This window comes from Rhinopithecus roxellana, chromosome 18 (genome assembly GCF_007565055.1).
Source record: "Rhinopithecus roxellana isolate Shanxi Qingling chromosome 18, ASM756505v1, whole genome shotgun sequence".
In the NCBI taxonomy this organism is placed as follows: Eukaryota; Metazoa; Chordata; class Mammalia; order Primates; family Cercopithecidae; genus Rhinopithecus; species Rhinopithecus roxellana.
The window spans coordinates 67,752,707-67,776,613 of record NC_044566.1 but is presented as its reverse complement, the minus strand read 5'-3'; the positions used below and the strand labels follow the sequence as shown (position 1 = coordinate 67,776,613).

The following is a 23,907-nucleotide window of genomic DNA, read 5'->3' as shown; positions in this document are numbered from 1 at the left end:
ATCTATTTTCCACTGAAGGGCAAACTCTCCCTAAACCACTTTCCAGATTCTACAGTGGAGCCTCTTAGTGGACAGGAGAGGTCACAGTGCCAGGAAGTCACTGGGCCTCTAGGCTTAGCTTCCTGAGTGTAAAGCATGGCTGATGCCACAGCTGATAGGGCGTTGTGAGCGTTAATAAGATCATGCTGTTAGGAACCCAGAACATAATAGATACTTAATAAATATCAGTGATTGCCACTGTCTTTTTAAGAGACATTAGATGCTACTAGTGGAATGATGATAGCAGAATGAACAAATGTGGAGAACTCATGATCTTTGCAGAGTCAGAAGCACCTGTCCAGGCTCTTAAGGAGTGCAGCCCGTGTGCATTGAGATGTATGTCTTGCTCTAGGCTCCTGGTGAGATGACACCTGCCTGAGCATCTCCACTGTCTCTGTCTTGATTGTGATGTGGGCAGTCAGGGTGGTTGTGAGCCTTTCTAGGAGCCTGAGTTGAACATGTATGTCTCGAGTTACCTAGAGGCAACCCCCCTTAAGAAACTCCTCCATTGAGTGTGTGTATTTGGTTGAAGGTATACTCACACCAGTTACCACAGCCTGGTCTGCCTCCCATCCTCTACACAGAAGCCAAAATGATCTGGATCACTTTGGAACATGTCAACTGGATCAGGATACCACTTTTATTAATTGTCTTCAATAGCTTACTTGTTTGTTTTTGTAGAGATGGGGTCTCCTTATGTTGCCCAGGCTGGTCTCAGACTCCTGGTCTCAAGTGATCCTCCTGCCTCAGCCTCCCAAAGTGCTGAGATTAAAGGTGTGAGTCACTGCACCAGGCCTAATAGCTTGTTTTGAAATTAAATCCAACCTCCTTCATTTGGTCTCCGAGCCCCTCTCGGATGAGATTCTTGCCTGTCCCTCCAGGTCCCCGTTCCCCAGTCTTCCCTGGCTGTGTGTTCCTTCTGGGTCCCTCTGACCTCTCAGAGCTTTTGCTCACACCGTTCCCTTTTCCTGTCATTCTGTCTGCTTCTTTGCATTCATCTCCTCAAAAAGGACTTTGCTGGGCTGGGCATGGTGGCTCATGCCTGTAATCTCAGCATTTTGGAAGGCCGAGGTGGACGGGTCACCTGAGGTCAGGAGTTCAAGACCAGCCTGGCTAACATGGTGAAACCCTGTCTCTACTAAAAATACAAAAATTAGCCAGGTGTGGTGGTGGGTGCCTGTAGTCCCAGCTACTGGGGAGGCCAAGGCTGGAGAATCACTTGAATCCAGGAGGCAGAGGTTGCAGTGAGCCAAGATTGTGCCACTGTACTCCAGCCCGGGCGACAGCGCGAGACTCTGTCTCAACAACAACAAAAAGGACTTTGCTGACCACCCTCAATCCTATCACCTGATTTTCTAAGCCCCCATTATGCCTTTTCAAGACCTTACCACCATTTGTATTTTCCTTTCACCCCTCTACCGGTGTCCTGGCTCCGTGATCTGTCTTGTTCTGGGCTGCGTTCTGGAGCCATACAGGAGCACTTCCTACATCTTTGTTGAATTATAAAAAGCTCTATGGTTGACTGAGAGTTCATAGCTTAATGATAGGCCAGATAAATATTCTTTTTCTATTGCTGGGGGGGTATAAACTGATACAGCTTATCTAAAGATAAATTAGGCAGTGTGTAGCCAGAGCCTTAACAATGCTTGAATGCCTTAATTCCAACTGGAGGAATCTTGTATAAAACGGGTATGTGTGGTACAATATTGAGAATAAGATGCAGCCTTTTTGAGAAGGATGCCTAGCAGGAAATTAATGAGCTATCTCACAGTGCAGGTATAGTCAGCGAAAGCACTCTCAATCTGGAATACTGCGCAATCATTAATCCCATGTTCTTGATGTTAAATAAAAAAAGCAGAATTGGGCCGGGCGCGGTGGCTCAAGCCTATAATCCCAGCACTTTGGGAGGCCGAGACGGGCGGATCACGAGGTCAGATCGAGACCCTCCTGGCTAACACGGCGAAACCTTGTCTCTACTAAAAAATACAAAAAACTAGCCGGGCAAGGTGGCGGGCGCCTGTAGCCCCAGCTACTCGGGAGGCTGAGGCAGGAGAATGGCTTAAACCCGGGAGGCGGAGCTTGCAGTGAGCTGAGATCCGGCCACTGCACTCCAGCCTGGGCGACAGAGCGAGACCCCGTCTCAAAAAAAAAAAAAAAAAAGCAGAATTGAAAACTTTAATTTTACCTAAAAATAAATATATGCATGGAAAAACTCCAAAGAAATAATTACTCTTTCATTTAGGAATATGACTACATAGTGAGATTCAGGGTGATTTTAATTTACTTTTTAATCGCATTTATTCTAAATTTTTTATTTAAGAAAATAGCTCATTTAGAGCTGCAATTTTATAATCAGAATAAAATAGATTGTTTTAAAAAACAAAGACACTAGGAATTCAGCCTCATGTTTATGTCTCTGAGATACTCTACCACATTAATTAGATTTAAATTGACATCACTTTTTTCCTATAATAACAGCTATCTAGGCTTCAGTTGGTCAATTAAATAGTCCTTCCAAAAACACCCTCTGAAATGTGATTTTATTGCCTTTTTCTGTCTCCATCTTAAGAAAGTTACTCAATATAGTAGTGTCTTTTCTGGGATTTCTTAAGTTAATTATTTTATTTGAGTGTCACCTTTTGCAAGAATAAATAAGCACAAATATGAACGTTATTTCAACACAGTTCCTGCTATAAAGAGGCTTCTAATTCCAAGTTAACTCCTTTCAACCCCAATCCAACCCCAAGTTAAACCTTGCAGCTTTGTGCTAAATTGATGGTCTTGTCCTGCTGGCATTGGCAGGACCAAGAGCTGCCGAGCGTTGCAGCCATGAGCACTCGGGTAGCCTGTCAGGAAAGAGTAAGTAAGGTCAAGTTATTCTTAGCTGAAGTCTAGAAAGCATTAGCTGCCTTGTTGAGACTGGAATGAGAAAGCCATGACCACACTGCCCAAACCACTCTGGGAAGTGTTTCCAGTTCATTGGAACTACTGATAGATTAGTCCCATGATAATTGTGGCTGAACATAGGTGACAAATCTCCAGAGGACAGCAACATTATTTTAGCTTACCTGGCTGCACACAATACACATTGGAATCTACCTACAGAAAGTTACAAGGATAGTCTCCTTCCCTCTTTCCTGCTCCTACATGTGACCCCAAGAGCATGGTGACTCTAAGGCTGCCTTTTCCTGTCCCAGAGATGACACCCGAGAGCCATCAGCTCCAGATGCCCCCGAGTGAAAGACTATAATGGAGAGAGGTGACGGGGCAGGCCACTGGATGGGGAAAGTTTAACCAGACATAATTCTCAGGTCCTGTCAAATCAGTTAGTGCGAGGTGTACCGTTGGTGGAAAGGCAGTGGAGCCCTTCTCTCGAGTGGTGCTGCAGAAAGATGGGCCCTCCCACAGGCCTCCGACCAAGAATTGTGGGCACGTCAGAGGCCCCGGCTGGAGCCCTGGGTCCATGAGGAAGAGTTCCAAAGAAAAATCCCACATTTCCAGATCTTCCACAGATAAGTAAAATGACCAGAAGGAGCCAGGAAAAGAAAATAAGAAATCATACCTTCTTATTTTTTGTCCTATGCGCTTCATTCTAGAAAAATGTGAATCAATTAGAACACCACAATTAAACCTGGGTTTATAAAACATCTTTTACTTAAAAAGGAGACCTTTCCGGGCCTGTCAACATGGATGTGTCACACATGAATATACCTAAGTTAAAACATGAAACATGACTGACAAAAAGTGATTGCTGGAGAGCACCTGGCAACTGTTTGACAAGAAATATTACTATTGAAACCACGACAGCTCTCTACTAGGGTTGAATCCTGGTGAAGAGAGCCCCTTGGATTAGCTGAGCATTTTGAGTTAGGATATGCAAAAGGAACTGGGAGCTGTTTTGGAGGAGCTGACGTAGGGGTGCAGGGCAACATGGGTCTAAAGGGCGAGGGAGGTGACCAGAGGTGGGACGGGGTGACGTGGCCAGGGAAACTGTGGCAAGGGCCTTCAAGAAGGACATCTCAGAGTCAAACGAGTCAAAGCTGAGGTCATGCTTGCGGCTGTGATGTAAACCTGCCGCCACTTCCATCTCCTGCAGACCCTTGGGTGAGTTGGCCTTTTTTGAGCAAGCAGACCATGAAAACATACCTTTTCAGGGGGATTCGCAGAAATCTTAGGGTTGTCATGGGGCCTTTAATAGGCTGTGGAAAGGAGTTCTGAGCAATCCTAGCTAGAGCTCAAGGCAGGCCCCAGTGGTTGCCTGGGTTACACAAGACTATTAACATCAAGGAGCTTCATATACATATAAACACATTCTTCCCTGTACCATTACCTCAAAATGTACATATTTTTTTAACAAGGAGGTGGAGATAGAAGAGAAGATCCTATATAAAGAGTTCAATTTCAGTTTCAAATGCAAAACATCAGTGAGTATCCTGCATACAGCTTTCTGCATGAAAATTTCCTCTTGTTGAATTTTGACAATGTCTGCCCTTCAGAGGAATCTCCCAGCAAATGGTCAGAAGATGAACAAGTGCGCCCCAACGTGCCATTGAGAGACATAGGAAGTGAAGTGGTCTTAATAATACATGTTCTTATCCCACCAGCCTGTAGAGGTAGAAAAAAGCACATCAGAAATGGAGAGTCTGTTGAAGTGGGTAAACAGAGCCTCTAAAATCATAGGCTACTCACTTCCAGGGTAGAGCCTGATGAAGAGCTTCCGCACCTCGTCATACACCCAGATCAGGATGGCGTGCGGCACAGCCACAAACCAGTACTGAGCCCTGGAAGCAGAGGGGTGGAGGGTGAGCCCTGACTCATCCACAGGAATAGCCCAACCCTGCCCAATGGGAATGGGGCTTCTTGTTCATTTGTCCTGCTTTACTGCAAAGAACAACAAATCCACAAGGTCCCACAACATAAAGCTGGAAAGCTCCTGGTTTAACCTGCACTGTGACTGCCAGAAGCAATGTCTGCCTTTGAAGCAACCTGTTGGATGAGGATGAAGGCGGGTTGGTGAGGTCTGGAAAACCCATTTCCACTGCTGGAAAATGCAGATCAAAGCTTTGGCCTCATAGAGCATGGGATCAGTTTGACGTCTTTTGAAAAGACTTGGGGGAAGAACCTGGAAACCTGGGAATCCTCAGGTTTATTTAGGTTGTGATAGCTCAAAGCAGAGGCTGGCTCTTTCCTCCATGCTGCTGAGGGTAAACTCACCTAAGCATGGTGAAACTCAAGGCTGTGACACTTCCAAGGCCATAGGAGAGGACCAGCCCAATGATGATCTGTGAGGCGATCCCCACCCAGATGACTTTATTTCTGCAAGACACGCAAAAGCAGACAGACTTGGGATTCTTGTGGCTTCATGATCGTACACCCAGCAGACCACGCTGCCAGAAGAGTCAATGCCTCTGGGGTTACAGGTGTGGCCAGAACTCAGTCTTGTGAAAAACAAATCATCGTCATCCTTGCATGGCAGGCCCAGGGCTGCCCCAGGAGGCCGGGCACAGGCAGTACCTGAAGGCACCCTGTTGGAAGATGGAATTCCTCCGCGTTTTCCTGATGATCAGATCTGCTATTTGCTGGACTAGGATGCCAACAAAGAAAGCCGTGTAGCCCGTCCATTCTAGGTATGCCCTCTGGTACCTTGTCTGTGAATGGGCAGAGAAGGAAGAGACCATGAGGCCCAAACGAAAACTTCTAGGAAATTGCAGTGCAGTTCTCTACAGCTTCATGCTGTCTCCACACCTCACCCAGACTGAGAGTGGACCACCTCCTAGTGTTTGGAAAGAAACATTTTTCCTTCTTGAACCAGCTGAGTAGGGGAAAATGTTAATTTTTAAAAAATTATCATTACTATTATTTTTAATACAGGTGGGGTCTCTTTGGCCAGGTTGGTCTCAAACTTCTGGGCTCAAGTGATTCTCCCTCCTCAGCTTCCTAAAGCGCTGGGATTACAGGCGTGAGCCACCACACCCGGCCTGAAAGATGTAAATTTATTTGGATCCACTGTGGGTGTGGCTGGGCTGGTCACTCTTTTATACCAATGGCAAAGCTAAAGTTAACAAAGGGACCTCTTGGCGTCTAGCCCGAGAGAGGAGGCTGCGTCTTGAGACCCAGCAAAGGCCAAACACGTGTCAGCAAGGGGGCCCTGAGCCCTATTAATTAAAGCTTTCCCAGGCTGTTTAGGGACATGGAGGTTCTGTATAAGTCTGGGCAGGGCAATCAGCATGGAGAGAACCAGGTGGACTCTGCGGCAGGGCTCCCGCCACTCACCCATTCCTGCCCATAGCTGTCTTCCAAGTCATTCACGAAGTCCTTCTCCCATTCTACCCGCAGGTTAATGAGAGTGCGGGGCAGAAAACCCTCCTGTGCATAGACAGTGAAATACACAAGGAAAGCTCCCAGGGCTTGCATGAGGCCTGAAAGAACAAGAGAGATAGGACACAGGTTCTATGATGGCCTCAGGGAACTGCCTCGTCCTGTCCCTGTCGGCTCTTGGTTCCCCCTCCCTCCCCAACCCAGGCCCTGTAGGAAAACCACACTTTCTGGCTGTGTCCCCGACTGCAGTGAATTCAATTCTCGGGGCAGGCCCTGGTGTGATGGGGAAGACGTGCCCTCATCGTACCAATGTGCAGGTATGAGTACACGGCAAGCGGCTGGTTCACCAGTCTGTCCTTCTTCTTGTGGCGAGGTTTCCTGTTCATGATGTCACTTTCAGCTTTCTCATATGCCAAGGCGATGGAGGGGATCTAGAGGGGAAGAAGCTGGTGAGGTCTAACCCCAGGATGCTCTGCTCTACCCACAGTGGGGGAGGGGGCTGGGGTGGGTGGGGCACTGGCTGGATGAGGTGGGGGCATGGAGCTGGCCCATCAGGCTATAGGCAGTAGAGGGCGTGTTGTCTGTATGGGAATTTAAGAATAGTGCCTTTAGAAATCAGCTGCTTTTTATCACCCCGTGCTGGCAGTTCTGAAGACTGCTGGTTATAAAACACTCTTTCCCTACAGGGAGGATTTCTTGTGCCATCCTCTCCCTCCGGGTGGGAGGACCTGCTAAAAGACAGATCATTGCACCCCACCTCCAGACTTCCCGATTCAGGAGGACTGGACTGGGGCCAGAGAATGTGCATTTCTTTCTTTCCTTTTAGACAATGGGTGTACAACCTGTTTCCATTCCTAGCTCAGTTACCTGCAATAACAGTTTTATTTTATTTGTTCTTAATTTTTAGTTTTTAAGAGACTAGGTCTGTCTGTGTTGACCAGGCTGGACTCTAACTCCTGAGCTGAAGCAGTCCTCCCACACTGGCCTCCTGAGGAGCTGGGGCTACAGGTGTCCACCAGTACTCAGGGTGTGCATGTCTAGCAAGCTCCCAGGAGATACCCGCACCGGGCTTGGAGAAGTGCTGCAGCAGAGCCAGGCAGGCAAATGTGAAGGGCTTGGAAAATGATCCACCAACTTTGGGGACCTCAATATCCCGCAGAGGGAGAGACATCTCCAGTCTCTCTAGGAATCAGGGATTACCTGGGTGTTATAGAAAACAAGAGAGGGGAAGGGAGCAGTGTGAAGGACCAGTTTCCTGCTAAGAATTCAGCTCGCTGCCTGTGGCTTTCCCTGCTTGCCCATGTAAACCACAGACATGGGCAGCTTTCACGGGGCTTTCTTTAAATGGATACTGGAAAAGGGAAGGTTTAGGTGACATTACTGTAGGGCGAGGCTTTATAAAGTCTTCATAACCACTACTTCTTACTGTGTTTAGGTAAAGGGCTTCCATGTCAGAGTCTCTTACTTAACAAGGGGTGGCTGTGAGATTATCACTTTAGTCACTGGGCCTCCAGTGGTTATTTGGGTGATTAATTTGAGTGACAGCTTCATCTTCCCAAAAGAAAAGGGAGGCACACAGGCTGAAACTGACCAATGGCATTTCTTTCTTTCTTTTTTTTTTTTTTTTTTTTGAGGATGAAGACTCATGTCTTGAAAAGCTTGCTATAGGCCAGGTGCAGTGACTCACGCCTGTAATCCCAGCACTTTGGGAGGTCAAGACAGGTGGATCATTTGAGGCCAGGAAACCACATCTCTACTAAAAATACAAAAATTAGCCAGGTGTGGTGGCACAAGCCTGTAGTCCCAACTACTTGGGAGGCTGAGGTGGGAGAATTGCTTGAGCCCAGAAGGCGGAGGTTGCAGTGAGCCGAGATAGCACCACTGTACTCTAGCCTGGGCGATGACAGTGAAACTCTGTCTCAAGAGAAAAAAAAGAAAGTCACTGTAGAGTGGTTTTAATTTCCAAACATTTGGCAGATGCCTCTGGACCCTTGCTTTGAGGTATGGCATGTGGACCGGTAGAATGGGCACCACTTGAGAACCTGTGAGAAATGCAGAGCTACAGGCCCCAGCGCATGGAAGCTGAGAAGCATTGAGTGAGTCCATCCCCTGCTCTTGAAGGTAGCGACCCTGAACTCGAATGCCCCGGGGGCAGGCATCACACCCTGTTCCCTTCAGTGTCACTTACAATGTCTGTCCCCAAGTCAATGAACAGAATGGTGATGGTGCCAATGGGCAGGGGGAGCCCGACGATGATGTAGATCAGAAAGGGGCACAGCTCAGCAATGTTCTTGGTCAGGGTGTAAGCAATCGTCTTCTTGAGGTTGTCAAAGATCAGGCGACCTAGGCAGAGAGGTTTCTCTTTCAGAACTTGCTTCTAGTCCCCCAGACCACCCTGGCCCTTGGGAAGATGCCCTGAGACTCACTCACCTTCCTCCACCCCAGTGACGATGGATGCAAAGTTGTCATCCAGCAAGACCATGTCGGCTGCATTTTTGGCTGCGTCAGAACCTGCTATCCCCATGGCAACCCCAATGTCTGCCTTCTTTAGAGCCGGAGAGTCATTAACTCCATCCCCTGTCACAGCAACAACGGCATCCTGCAGCGGGGGACCCAGGGAGAAAGTGGGAGTGGGCAGGCCCAATTGGTTGCAAGCCTGGAAGAGCAACGCGGCCTCCCTTTTTCTTGAGGTTGCGAGGATGATTACGGCTGAACTGAAGGGCCCATTTAGGGGAAAAGATAAAGATGAGAAATCTTAGAAGCAGGAACAAGGATCGCTGAATAAGATGTGTGTAAATGAGGAAAACCGAAAGCGCAGGTGTTTTATATCTTATGTCTTCACATTTTTTGTTTCATATCTTTGCATTTTAAATCTTTCTTCACTCACACTTACCACAGTGGCAAATGCTTCACCTCAGAAGCCCCGGGCTCTCATGATAAAATGCAGAGAGCTGGGGTGAGCCTTTCAGGGAACATGTGGTAGGGGTCTCAAAGGAGGATGGGGCCAGCCCACCTGAGAGGGTGGAAAGGTCAGGTGATGAGGATGAGCCAAGAACTCTCTCTTGAGGTTGCAAAGGCACCACAGCCTAATGTGAGATCCAGACCTCTGCACTTGCCCATGGACAGTAATGGGCCTGTCAGTCCTCTGGATGCTGCTGTCCACCCACCTGCCTCTGACAGCCCTCCACAATGATCAGCTTCTGCTGGGGGGATGTCCGGGCAAAGACAATCTCCTGGTAGTTGGCTAAGATCTCATCCACCTGTTCCGAGCTCATGTCCTTCAGCTCCATGCCAGTCACCACAGCAGCCTTGGCATCCCTAGAAGGGCCAGAAGAAACTGGGTGAGGCCCGAGGGCAGATCTTAGGTTAAAACACTGTTCCAGGCAGGATGCTGGCTGAAGCCTCTCTGACTTGACCTGGAACCCAGTGTCCTTTATACCTAATGCTCTAGTGAGGTAACAGGAGTCCTGGGAACACGTTCGTCTCCATTTCAAGAGGGCAAACTGAGGCTAAAATGTAATTCCATTTCTTGGTATCATATAACAATAGGAATAAAAAAACCACGTAGCCTTATCCCTACTAGAACAGGTGAGAGTGGTACTTCCTAGAGCAACGCTTTACTTCAGAAGTAAAAGGAAGTTAAAAAACTGCCCATTCATGGCCAAACGCAGTGGCTCACGCCTGTAATCCCAGCACTTTGGGAGGCTGAGTAGGAGGCTCACTTAAGGCCAAGAGTTCAAGACCAGCCTGGGCAACATAGTGAGAGCCCCTGTCTCTACAAACAATTTTTAAAAATTAGCCAGGTATGGTAGCATGTGCCTGTGGTCCCAGCTACTCATGAGGCTAAGACAGGAGGATTGCTTGAGCCTGGGGGGTTGAGGCTGCAGTAAGCCATGATCATGACACTATACTCAAGCCTGGGTAACACAGTAAGGCCCTGTCTCAAATACAAAAATAAAACCCCCAAACTGCCTGTTCATATGTTTTGGGTCCTAGAATTCTTTTATGCCCAAACAAGGGGTAATAATTATTTGCTGTTGTTTATTTACAGAGTGTCATCTTTGTGCAACGTGCTATGTAAGCAGCAGTTTACTGAAGTCTTTGAGCAGCACTATTCCCTGCTGACTATAAAAGTAAGGCTCTAAGGCCTATTGATTATGCAGAGCTGCCTGCGCCACTCCCCTGCTAAAATTCTTCGGGGGCTTTCCATTGCGCTTGGAGCAGACCCCAGAATCTCTAACTTTAGCCAGTGAGCCTAGGTGTGGCCTGCCTGTCAAGCTTCACCTCACCTTGGGCTCTCCCTCCTGCCCCTTGGATGCTCTCAGTCCTGATATCCTCCATCCCCCATACCCTAAGGCCTTCACGGGTCTGGCTCCCTGACCAGGAATGGGCATCTCTCACCTCAGCTTCTCGTGGCTAACACTACATTTCAGCCTTCAAATCTCAGCTTAAACACTGCAGGTACAAACCACTGCAGGTCCTTTTCTTTACAATTGGCAAGTTTTGAGCGTTTTAGGTCTGTTTTTCCTCTTGGTGCTAAGTATTGGAATTCTAGCCCTTGACTCAAACTACAGGTCTTCTTAATTGCTGGTAAAAAATAATCAAAGTAAGAGAAGAAAGAAGGGATGTTTCCTCTCCCCTTATACCTGCTAAGATGCAATTTTTATATGGTCATGAAACTAGAGCTGATGAAGTGAATAACTGAAAACATTCACAAAAGCATCCACTTCACTCAGTGTGGTGATTCGTACACAAATGTGTAGTCGACTCTCCCTTTTGTGGCCATCAGCAGAGTGGCAGTGGCCAAGAGGAAGTTCAGTCCCTTTGTGACTTTTGACTGAGGCAAGAATCATAAAAGGCATTTCAATGCACCTTCCCACATTTCAATGCGCCTTCCCACATTTCAATGCACCTTCCCACATTTCAATGCGCCTTCCCACATTTGTAGGAAGGTTATATCTTTCTCTCGTTCCAAAGAGCTGAGACAGAAGCACATTCTGGGGTCTCCTCCAAGCAGTTCCATCCATGCACATCCGAAAGGATGAGGAAGTTGAGGTTGCACAAGAACACTATACGGGTCAGCAAATTGGGAAAGCAGTCCAGGTTTATAGGAAGAAATGTGCCATTTATACACAACAGGAGCATAGGAGGAGGCTAAGGGCATGACCGTTGTGTGCCCATCACCCAGCACGTGGCCATCACCAGGCTAAAACTGGACAGCAAATATAAAAAGGAAGCAATTGAGAAGATGCAGGAATAAGGTATCTTATATACAACTTTCATTAAAAATTGCTAAAATGGGCCAGGTGCAGTGGCTCACGCCTATAATCCCTGTACTCTGGGAGGCCAAGGTGGGCAGATCACTTACAGTCAGGAGTTAAAGACCAGCCTGGCCAACATGGTGAAACCCTGTCTCTACTAAAAGTACAAAAATTAGCCGGGTGTGGTGGCACATGCCTGTAATCCCAGCTACTCAGGAGGCTGAGGCAGGAGAATTGCTTGAACCCGGGAGGCGGAGGTTGCAGTGAGCAGAGATTTCACCACTGACCTCCACGCTCCAGCCTGGGTGACAGAGCAAGATCCATCTCAAAAAAAAAAATCTGCTAAAATGAAGCTGGGTGCAGTAGCACAAGCCTGTAGTCCCAGCCACTTGGAAGGCTGAGAGGGGAGGATCCCTCGAACCCAGGAGGTCGAAGCTGCAGTGAGCTATGATCACACCATTGCACTCTAGCCTGGGTGATCTGACAGAAGGAGACCTTGTATCTAAAAAAAGACTCAGCTGGTCTGAAGGTAGTAGTGAATTATCTCAACTGATTGTTCACAGTCAGTTACAGATCAAACTCTTCTACTCTTTCCCCTCTTCTCACTACTGCGCTTGACCACTCTTAAAAAAAATTCTTTTAGGCCGGGCGTGGTGGCTCACGCCTGTAATCCCAGCACTTTGGGAGGCTAAGGTGGGTGGATCACTTAAGGTCAGGAGTTCAAGAACAGCCTGGCCAACATGGCAAAGCCCTGTCTCTACTAAAAATACAAAATTAGCTAGGCATGGTGGTGTGCGCCTGTAATCCCAGCTGCTCAGGAGGCTGAGGCAGGAGAATCGCTTGAACCCAGGAGGTGGAGATTGCAGTGAGCTGAGATCACACCACTGCACTCCAGCACTCCAGCCTGGGTGACAGAGAGAGACTCTGTCTAAAAAAAAAAAAAAAAAAAAAAAAAAAAAAAAAAAAAATTGTTTAAAATCTAAAGCCAAAAAAAAAAATAATCCGATTATCTTACAAAGCCAAACAAATAAACAAGCCCCAAACTTGTTTCCATAGAGGGATGTTATGTAGACTAAAGGGCATTGCAAGACTCTTAGACTTCAGGTGCTGTTGCTGTGCCCAGAGGCGGGAACCCTGGTTGGTTGTCTGACTTGGTAATTTGTTATGACCTGACAGCTGTGTGTCCCTAAAAGACCTCAGTGCTCGGGGAAACTGAAGAGGTACATTGGTCTTTCCTTCTTCTCCCGCATGCATTAAAGTATAAACCAGCTAATGAACATTTCTTCTCAACCTGAGAATTTGGAGTCTTTGACTAATGGAGACCAGGCACAGTCCAGGCCACTCTCCCACATGCCCAGCTCCCTAGCCCCGTGTGCCTCCTTCATTACACTGACTGCATCATTATTAGCTTTGTTCTGTCTCCTTGGCTCGACGGAAAGGTCCCCAAGGGTGCGGACAGTATTGCTCAGTTTGCTACGGTAGCTCAGGTCTTGTCTGGTATGTCGTTGGCAGGCAGTAAATAATTATTGAAAGAATAAATACATGAGTGAATGAACAGTTGGATGAACATGATTAAAAGACCTAAGGATAAACATGATTAAAAGAATTAGGAGAAACAAAACTTGGAAATAAAACTTGCCTTAGGAAGCTTCCATTCTACTTATTACCAAATGAAAAAGAAGGGTGTGTTTACACGTTATGAAACTGGGTGGATAAATACCCAAGATGCTTACCAAGGTGGGGTGCATGAAACAACCCACAGGGTTCTTACGACTCCGAATTACGCAACTGCATTTATGGCAAGTAATTTCACATAAACCCTTTGTTTCGGTTTTTCTCATTCTAAATTGGGCACAGTAGGTTTTGTGCCCAGAGCACACTGGATTTTGAAATGTCAAACAAGGAACACACAAAGGGTCATTTCATAGTATCCAATACTGTGCCTGGCACATATTAGCTGCTCAGTGAAATTAGAGTGAATACATGGATATGCAAATTATAGCTCAAACCAGCCTACCTCTCAGAGCAAAAACCTGATTTGTTCCAAGTAGTACAGCTCTTTAGAGCCAATGGGGCCCCATGGGTATGAGCTGGAATTCTTGCCATGTGGCCCCTGTGCTTACCATTTGTTAACTTGCTCCACAGCAATGCTGAGGCGACGTGCAATGTCTTCCACTGTTTCACTGTTGGCTGAAATGATCCCCACACTCTTGGCGATCGCTTTGGCTGTGATGGGATGATCGCCAGTAACCATAATAACCTAGAGCACGCCAACGAGAAGGCCCATGGATAATGAAGAACTTGGCTGGTCAAAGTGGGGATGGCTCAGTATTGCCTACTCCATAGTGCCCTGGGAGAATGTGGCTGGTGATTACAGCGGCAGCTCTGGATCTACGAGACAACTGTCTTTGGAGGAAACACTAATCCCATTGGGTCTACCCTTGCTCCTAAGCTTCATACACTTCCTCCTCTGACACGAAAGGAAGCCCTTCCCCTTTGATGCCACTTTATTTGTGAAAGGGCTGGTGAGTGTCTACTTGGGGGCAGCCCCATGTTGCTTCAACAGTCTTAATATTAACATAGTAATGATGAACATGGATTATGGGGACTGAGCCTCAAGATTGGGTAATAAAGCCTTTTTTCTTTCTTTCTTTCTTTTTTTTTTTGAGACAAGAGTTTCACTCTTGTTGCCCAAGCTGGAGTGCAATGGCATGATCTCGGCTCACTGCAACCTCCGCCTCCTGGGTTCAAGCGATTCTCCTGCCTCCACCTCCCCAGTAGCTGGGATTACAGGTGTGCGCCACCACGCCTGGCTAATTTTTTGCATTTTTAGTAGAAACGGGGTTTCACCGTGTTAGCCATGGCTGGTCTTGATCTCCTGCCCTCGGGTGATCTGCCTGCCTCGGTCTCCTAAAGTGCTGGGATTACAGGTGTAAGCCACTGCGCCCAGCCAATAAAGCCTTTCAGTATCTACCATGGACTAGGGCGAGATATGGTCACTTCAAGGCACTAGGAGATTCTTCTCATTGCACTTACTGTTTATGTGGTTCATTCCACATAGACACAATTATGTTGTTTTTGTGGGACAGTTTCGGTAACTTTAGCACAGTGAAACTAGAAATAAAAATAGGAATTTGATATTTAATTGAAGACACCTAAATACTGACCATCTCCTATGAAAAACATTATTAGAAAGGAATACGACATAAAGAGAGAGCTTCTTCAGTCAGGAAAATAACTCCCACCTTGATCCCTGCACTCCGGCATTTGGTGACTGCATCTGGCACAGTGGACCGAGGGGGATCAATCATTGACAAGAGTCCCACGAAACAGAGGTTGGAGGTCGGAAAGTTCATAGCGTCTGTGTCAAATTTGTAGGTTTCTGGAAACTCGTGTGCTGGCAGGTAGAGATGACAGAAACCTGTAATACGGATGAATTAGGGAGTCAGTGAAACTGGAATAGGAAACAAAAAAAAAATGAGGGGAACATGCTGATACACCTCGGTCCTCTACTGTTTTACGAATACATTAGAATAAGCCAGAATTGTTTAATTTCTTCAACTCCATAATGCATTTCTTTAGGAAAGACATATTTTATCCAAATATAATTCACTGTGTGCTCATTAGATTCTGTGTTCTAGAAATATATCTTGCTGTATTGCCAAGTTCTAGGGCGTACACAGTCTCCACTTCTGAAGCTTAGCAGGGCACAGAGTTAAAGGGATCAAGCACAGGGCACATCTCAGGGCAGAGACACACTTCAGCTGTGTCCTGACCCCTGGAGGGTCAGGACAGACTTCCCCAAGGCGGTCACATGCAAGCTGAACCTTGAGAGGGGCACAGATGATTTCTAGGGTAAAAAGGGAGGGTGGAGGTGGGAAGGCCATTTTCAGCAGAGAAAACAGCATGTGAAGAAACGAGGGGCTTCAGGGGAGGGGCACAAAGTTCAGTGTTAGATCAAGATAAGCCCAAAAGAAAGGCCAGCAGGAATGGGGCTGAGCCACCCTTTTCTCAGAAGGCATCAGCCTCTCATGGGCTGAGGTGGAAGGGACTCTTGTGTCTGGTGGGACCTCCAAGATTGTGTGATCAGCTTTCACATCCAATTTATTTTCAGCCTGGCCCACTGCTTTGCAAATGTCAGTGGAGCAGGCTTTGAAAGGTCAGACACGAGTGGGCATCAGTCCCGTGGAGAGTACCCGGTGCTGTGGGTTACTGGATGCCTAGAGCATTACCGTCTCATTTACATGCTTTATCTGCTTGGCCAACTCCAGTAGCCTTTAGAAACACACATTCCACAGATTGCATCTATATTGCTGAGGACTTCCATGGTGTTTAATGAGCCGGATCATCAACCATACACTTCTGTTTCCTTGAATTGTCATTCTGTGGTCCTGACGGGGCACCATTCCGCCAGCCCTGGTGCTGACAACAGGACACACTGTCCCCTTTGACAACACTGCAGGCACCCCCATCGTGTCCTCCCCCCGTGGTTGCATTTCTAAGGTTCCTTCCCTCCTGAAACTTTGTCTGCATTACTAGCATCCCTCTCTTTCTAGTCGCTAAACGGGAAGCTTAATCATTTTTAAACTGACTCTCCTCCTCTAATTGGTTCTAAGTCTTACCAATTCTACCGCTACGAAGTCTCTTGCCCCTGATCTCTCCTTCCTATTCCCATCACCCTGATCAAATTCCCATCCCTTTTGCCTGAACAAGGGCAACTGCCTCCTAAAAGAAATTTAACTCTCATAAAGTCTTCCCCAGCCCCGTGACTGCCCAGCTCACTCTGGTGGCACAGCCCTTGGTGCTCTCCACTGACTGCAGGATGAAACCTGGCTCCTCATGCCCATGTTCAAGACCTCCATCTCATCATCTCCCATCTAGTCCTTGAGCCCTGTTTCCGTGACGGTGCCATCTCACCTGCTGGCAGCACCCCCTGTGCCCCACGCCGTTCTGCCTCTGTGCTTGGCCTATGCTGTTCCCTGGGCCCTGGAAACTTTCCCCATCTCCCCTCAAATGCAGTCACTTAGGCGCAGTTTGAAATTTAACTCCCTCCGTAAAGTCTTCCCTGAGCTTACCTCTCTGGAGGCCACCTCACCCTGCTTGGTGCTGTCACACAGCATCCTCTCCTTTTTCCCATCCTGCTTATCACGTTCTCCTTTACATGCTTCACGTGGATGCCATGGCCACTCGGCGAGGTCACAGGTCCCCAAGGTGCCTGCCTCATCTCTGTGCCCACCAGGTGATGGGCAGGACCCTGCCGCCGCACTCACCCAGCACACGCTCGCCCAGCCCACCCAGCTCCATGTAGGCCGTGTGGAAGGCCTTGGCGGTGCTCTCGTCCAGTGGGTGCTCCTCGCCATTGATCATGATGGTGTTGCATTTCTCTAGGATGCGCTCAGGGGCCCCCTTCATCACCATGAGGAAGCGCTTGTCGTGGGGGTCATCCGTCTCGTGGATGGAGAGCTGGGAAGGAAGGAACAGAGCGTGTTACTTACAGACAGGTGAAATGCATTCCTTCTTCTCTACTGGTCCATTAAATGTAGAGGAGGAGGAGGAACAATGGCATCCTCTGCATGTTCCACCCTTTTTCTTTCTGTGGCCAAGTAAGATGAAGAGCTCTAGCCTTGGCCCCAGCCCAGAGTGGGGCGCCCTGGGTTGGAATCTGCAATAAGCGAAGCTCATCTTTCAAGCAAAACTGGCTGCTTTAGGCAGGCTAGATGTGGCCGTCAGCGTGTGAAATCTTGTGCCTTGAACAAGATCTCCCAGGGTGCCTGTGAGAGTTAGGGGGCTGCGAGTCTCTGCATCTCACCTCCTCTACCTCCCTGTGGGAGCAGCCATCTTTCAGACCCAAACTACTCTGAGCTCAGGAGGGCAGGAGGTGGCAGGATTTCTGCACCTCTTCACCTCATTGTCCACCCGGTTTTCCTGCTTGGATGTCATAGAAAATGGCGATGTGAGGAAGTGGCCACTTCCACGTAGAGTGTTTGAGGAAGACAGCCGAGTCACAGAAGTGTCCGTTTTAATAGGAATGCGCTTGACCCAGCAATTCTACTTCTAGATCCATTCTAATAAGATATGCAAAAAAATCGATATACAAGAATAAAAGGACTAACTCTTATCTAGCCCTTAATCTTCCAAGCACTCAAGAGGAATCTCAGGAAGCTGGAGTGTTTGGGAGAAAATACATCGCAAAGAAAGTGTTCCAATTTTGGGTCTAACAGTTCTTTACAAATCAGTATTTCATAGACTTTTGGGTTCAAAGATAAGTGCAAAGATGAGTACAAAAAGAAGCATGGGGCAAATAGGGTTACCAGCTGCTGCTGCTTCTTTTCTTAATGATCAAGTAAAGACATTGAGAAAACCAACCAACCAACAAAAACCAAACCAAACAAAAATCCTCCCGTCTATTATCACTATCGCTTTCTAAAACATAGGCCTTTTCTTTTTCTTTCTCTCTTAATTTTTTTTTTTTTGTTTGTTTTTGTTTTTTGAGATGGGGCTCTGTCACCCAGGCTGCAGTGGCGAAATCACAACTCACGGCAGCCTCGACCTCCCAGGTTCAAGCAATCCTCCCACCTCAGCCTCCCAAGTAGCTGGGACTCCAGGCATGTGCTACCATGCCCAGTTAATTTCGTTTTTGTTTTTGTTTTTTTTTTTTTTTGAGACGGAGTCTCGCTCTGTCGCCCAGGCTGGAGTGCAGTGGCCGGATCTCAGCTCACTGCAAGCTCCGCCTCCCGGGTTTTATGCCATTTTCCTGCCTCAGCCTCCCAAGTAGCTGGGACTACAGGCACCCACCACCTCGCCTGGCTAGTTTTTTGTATTTTTTTTTTAATAGAGACGGGGTTTCACCGTGTTAGCCAGGATGGTCTCAATCTCCCGACCTTGCAATCCGCCCGTCTCGGCCTCCCAAAGTGCTGGGATCACAGGCTTGAGCCACCGCGCCCAGCCTGTATTTTTTTTTTAGCAGAGACGGGGTTTCACCGTATTAGCCAGGATGGTCTCGATCTCCTGACCTCGTGAACTGCCCGTCTCGGCCTCCCAAAGTGCTGGGATCACAGGCTTGAGCCACCGCGCCTGGCCTTATATAAAACTTTTTAAAACATTTTCCAATTTGCCATAAATGTTTTAAATGTCTTAACGGACCAGTGTGTTTGGAGTATCACACTATTGATCACTATTCTAATCAATAAGACATAGGCTTTCCATTTTCTTTCCTTCCAGCAGAGATGTCTCCTTCCAAGGCCATGACATGTGAAGTCCAGGTGAGGCTGAGCACTGCTCATGCGTAGACATAAAATGACCCTAACAGCATCCAGACAGCACCTTCGACCTCTTCAGCAGGGACTCACACAGGCTCCTCTCCCCTTTCTAGTCCCACTCTGTGTAGCCACTTTCTCCTCCAACTTGTACACGAGGCCTCATGAAACCTGCTTTTTCTCCCTGACGGAGCTTCAGCAGGGTTCCGAGTCCTGCTGCTGATGGAGGCATCATCTAACCCCATCTTCACACTATGCACTGATGTGCGGCACCTCAACCTCCTCATCCTCTACCCACCCCACAGCGTCAGTTGTGAGAATGAATGATTTAATATGTGTGGAAATTAGCACAGAACAGCTCCTATTATTACTAGCATTGTTAGTATAATAATAGTCATCCTAAAACAGTCTTTTAGGACCGTTACCCACTCTATTTTTACTTATGTTTTACATAAGAGATGTGATTTCTTGGCTCGAGTATTTTACATTATACGTTTCTGGTTAGTTGTCTATTTAGCTAACTGTGATTCTTTGTTGGCTCACTATCCACAAAGAAGACGTTCACAACACAAGATTTCTTCTCTAGGCTGGGCTTGGTGGCTCACACCTGTAATCCCAGCACTCTGGGAGGCCAAGGTGGATGGACCACCTGAGGTCAGGGTGTCAGAGACCAGCCCGGCCAGCATGGTGAAACTCCGTCTCTACTAAAAAATACAAAAAATTAGCTGGGCATAGCGGTGCATGCCTGTAATCCCATCTACTCAGGAGGCCGAGGCAGGAGAATTGCTTATACCTGGGAGGTGGAGGTTGCAGTGAGCTGAGATCGTGCCACTGCACTCCAGCCTGGGTGACAAGGGTGAAACTCCTTCTCAAAAAAAAAAAAAAAAAGAGTTCTTCTCTAACCCTAAATTCCATCCGAACCAAGATGGGTGGATAATCACCAGAAATCTCCACACATACAGTTTTTGTTATTCTATTTCTATACTTTACTATTGTGCAAAGCTCAAGTCCAGATCCTGCTTTCAGCGTGGGCTCTGTGAAAAATGCCATCTGCATGGGGACCTGGGGCTCCCAACTGTCATTTGTCTTCACATGGGGAGGCTGTGACGGCTGACTGTTGGCCAGCCCCGCATGCTGAGATAACCAGGCAAGGATGGTCATCTTCCACCTGAGCAGGGGACGGAAAGGAGACCCCCACCCACAGCACAGGGGATGGCCCCGGAAAGCGACGGGGCTGTCACCTGAGGGGCCGCTCCGTGGTCTCCCCAAAGGGCAGGGCTTGCTCCCATGGCCTGAACTGTGCCACACTCCTTCTGTGTGACGGGGGGAGAATCGTGGACTCGGTGTCAGCCTTGGGAACACCGGGTGCTGTGCAATTCTGGCCTCTCAACACTTTAAGGGCCTGCTTCCTCCTCTGTGAGTCAGGATTCGTCAGTCCTACCTCACAGGCTGGATGCGAACATGGAACGAGGCCACGTAGGTCAAGGGCCTGATGCACTAGAGGTGTCAGGAGCAGGTGTTCCGCCTCCCCGCTGCCCACCTGGCATTCATGCTTTGGAGTGTGGCTGCTGCTCCTCGCGGCAGAAGGTACTTGGTAGTGGTGGTGTGAATGTGAGTGTGTGTGTGTGCCTGTGACAGAGATGGCTCATTCATAGAAGCAGCCAAGTCCTGATGACGTCCTTGCCTGTCTTTCTTTCTCTGCCCTGCTTCAGGGCTAGGAAGGAGGCCAGCAAATAGCTTGACCTAGAGGACCAGATGCCCAGGTGCTGTATCCCTGACGGCTGTCTTTGAAGTCAGGTATCCTTCAAAATATGAGGTAAGCAAAGGATACATGCAAGTAGAAAGGTCATGCTGCCAGTAACAGAGATTACCAGGTGTGAGGAAAAACTCACCTGAAATTTATTGGTAGAGTTAAAAGGGATTTCCGCTACTTTGCGGTTTCTTTTTCTAATTGCCATCACATCACCCAAAATGACTTCTGAGAATTTTAAAAGAGCAGTTTCTGAGGCATCTCCAATCACAGCTTTCTGGGAATCAAAGAAGAGAAATATTTGCAGCACATATTTAATGAACCAACATGCCCTCAGCGCAGGACCCAAAACACACCTCCTGATCTCATTTCCATCTAGTTGGAGAGACGTTATCACGTGACCAGGGAGGGCCACAAGACAGTGGTACGCGTGTAAACAATGGTGCCACCTACTGGCATTAGGGATGTTTGGAGAAACTGGATCTCTGTGAGGACTGAAGATTTCCTGGAAACAAGCAGCTACGAACTAGATCTTGATAGATAGGTGGGTTACCAATACACAGAGAAGAAAGCCTTCCAGAAAGCAGGATGCAGGTGCTGGGACGTGAGGTGCAGGCTCGTCTGTGAGCGTTCAAGGTACCACTGGATGTGGAGGACGGAGAAAGACCTGGTGGGCCCTGAAAGGTAGCCTGAGGTCTAGACTTGAGAAGCAGAACACAGGGAAGTACAGGAAGATTTTGAACAAAGTTAAGTGAATATAAAAAGCACCATTTAAGGAAAATTAGGGGCATTTGAGAAAGACTCCAGGAGGGATAAACTGGAATCAAGGAGGCTTAATTTCAATCAATTAAGAGGTTGATACAGCTATTTAGATGCAAGGTACGGCTGATAAAAAGTAAAGTTACGTATATTTTGAAGCAAGAATGATAGAACTTGATGACTCATTGGATACAAGGAAAGGATAAAGTCAAGATGACTTCCAAACATTCTGGCCCAATGACAAATAGAATGGTTGTAGCATAGAAAATTAGAAAATTGGGGCAAGGCACTGATGTGCAGCTAGGCTGGGTATGGGTGGAAGTTAACGAGCATGATTTGTGCAGCTTCCTAGTGTACGCACACAGCCAGCCAGAGATCCAGGTTGGAGCTCAGGTAAGAAATTAGAACTGGACATAAAGATTTGGAAGATATTGACAAATAAGCAATTGGCCAAAAAGAGCATTAATGAATTGCCTGACGGAGAGAAAAGCAAACAAACAAACAAAAAAATAAGAAAGAAAAAGAGTCAGGGAAGGAAACAGATGGCAAATAGAAAAGCCAGGAGAACAGAGATTCAGTGACTCATCGAGATGGAGAGGAAAAGGGAGAAAGGGAAGGAGGAGAGGGCGGGAGGGGGAGAGTCTTTTGTATCTTCCGATATTCCAAGACCCCTTAGAGCTTCGTCTGCAGCCATATTCTAGTTAACGGGAGTCCTTCTATTTTTATACAATCACATTTTAAATTTCCATGAATGGCATGTATATTAAAAGGAACTTTGATTACATCCACTTAGCTGGCAGAAAAGTCAAGAAAGTAACTTAGAGGTGCATTCATTTCCAGAATTTTCTAAAGACCCTAAAGCAATATTCTGAAACCTTTTAAACATCTTTGTATTCTCAAAGCTAGTGTGCATAGAGAAAACTCTCTGTGTGTCTTGTAAGTCTGGCTTGTTCTTGCAAGCACTGGAGAAAATTTATGCAACTGGAGAGATGAAATCAAGCACATAATCAGACCCCAGCAACTGACTACAAACTGGCTGTGATTTAAGACCGAGTGCTGCAGAAGCATTACCTTCATGATGGGGACATTTTCCTGTCCTGGCTTGAACTCGGCTCGGTTACACAATGTTATTATCTTGGATAAGGAGGCCCAAGTCCTAGAGCTTTGGTCAAAGACCTGGTCTGGAAGACAGAGAAAGAACAGTGGCTGCTGTGGGTTGGGCTGGCCGTCCATGAGTCCAGCAATCCTCCAGCTGCAGACCCTGCCGCGTGCTCAGCTCAGCCCCAGGACGGAGTCTGCAGCTCTGACCAGACCAAGCTCTCCATAGGACTTACTTGAATGGTTTTCACTGGTGTCAGCCACAAAGATCTGATTGTCGAACCACAGATGGGCCACTGTCATCCTGTTCTGGGTCAGTGTCCCGGTCTTGTCTGAGCAGATGATGGAGGTGGAGCCGAGGGTCTCCACAGCCTCCAGGTTCTTCACCAGGCAGTTCTTCTTGGCCATCCGTTTTGCTGTCAGCGACAGGGTCACCTAGCAGGAGAAGGAAGGACGCTTTGGGAAAAATCCTCATTTGAACTCAGGTCCAATAATACAGAAATAGCCAATGTTAGCTGTGATTGAATTTTAGGAGACAGCTGGACTAGTTTTAGGGGAGAGGTGTGGTTGCTGGCACAGCTAAACTGACCTGGTGGCTTATATGCCACCAAGAGCCCTCTATGCCACAATCCTTTTTTAAAGATTACATATGAGACACTTTTCTTGTTCCTTCATGACTTGAAGAAAACAAGGGACCTACGGGCAGCAAACACAAGACAACGCTGCTGTGGCTGGTGCCCACGTACAGCCACGACACCTCCTGTGGTCCCTAAGCAAGAGTGTGCTCCAGAGACTGGCTGCTGCATGCCAGAGGTTGTCCCAAAGGACACACTTATTGCTTTGGGGAATTCATCAGCTTTTGTGTTGAAACAACACAAAAAAAATGAGCTTTTCATTTTTAAAAGCTCCATATTTTAAAGATCCTTTTACACCCCCAGATCTCAAAGGGTTCTTTTGGCTCCCATTTCCCCAAATTACTATTTCCTGGAGTCAGAAGAGACCTGGACTTCAAAAACTTCTCTTTTCTTTGGTAAGGACAATAGCAGGCCAATGATCATGTAGTCACCAAACCGGAAACATAAATCCCTCCTCTCCTACCCCGTGGGACCCCCATGGCAGAGACTGAGGAGGAGGGAGCTCTTGTCTAGGGACTGAATGACATAGGCCCATACACGCAGAGCTAGAGCTGGGTCTAGGGTTGGCCAGGAAAGGGCTGGAGTCCTCGGCAGGAAAAATGGGAGGAATATTTTTTTCCTAAGAGAGGTAAGTGGAGTATGGCAATGTGCCTAAATGCCTAGGTTGTAGAAACTGCCAAAGAAATGTGGGGAAAGCATCAGGCTTCTAGAATATCTGTGAATGGTGGAGCCTGTCTTATCTAGATCTCAAGGGGCAGAGTAAGCTACGTGAACTGCAGATTGAAAGCATA

General features: G+C 47.5%; 1 protein-coding gene across 1 annotated transcript in view; it reads right to left on the bottom strand.

Annotated features, from left to right (window-relative positions):
* Positions 1-3,671: 3,671 nt before the first annotated feature.
* Positions 3,672-23,907, bottom strand: part of ATP12A (ATPase H+/K+ transporting non-gastric alpha2 subunit) — a 31,272-nt gene continuing 11,036 nt past the window's right edge. The window contains exons 9-23 of the mRNA XM_010360167.2: positions 22,718-22,916; positions 22,455-22,564; positions 20,767-20,901; positions 16,889-17,081; positions 14,864-15,039; positions 13,742-13,878; positions 9,525-9,675; positions 8,788-8,956; positions 8,546-8,700; positions 6,665-6,788; positions 6,313-6,458; positions 5,554-5,687; positions 5,254-5,355; positions 4,729-4,820; positions 3,672-4,644 (exon numbers count right to left, since the gene is read on the bottom strand). Coding sequence (XP_010358469.2) covers positions 4,616-4,644; positions 4,729-4,820; positions 5,254-5,355; positions 5,554-5,687; positions 6,313-6,458; positions 6,665-6,788; positions 8,546-8,700; positions 8,788-8,956; positions 9,525-9,675; positions 13,742-13,878; positions 14,864-15,039; positions 16,889-17,081; positions 20,767-20,901; positions 22,455-22,564; positions 22,718-22,916 — 2,052 coding nt within the window. The 3' untranslated portion in view covers positions 3,672-4,615. The remainder of the gene's footprint in view (positions 4,645-4,728; positions 4,821-5,253; positions 5,356-5,553; positions 5,688-6,312; positions 6,459-6,664; positions 6,789-8,545; positions 8,701-8,787; positions 8,957-9,524; positions 9,676-13,741; positions 13,879-14,863; positions 15,040-16,888; positions 17,082-20,766; positions 20,902-22,454; positions 22,565-22,717; positions 22,917-23,907) is intronic.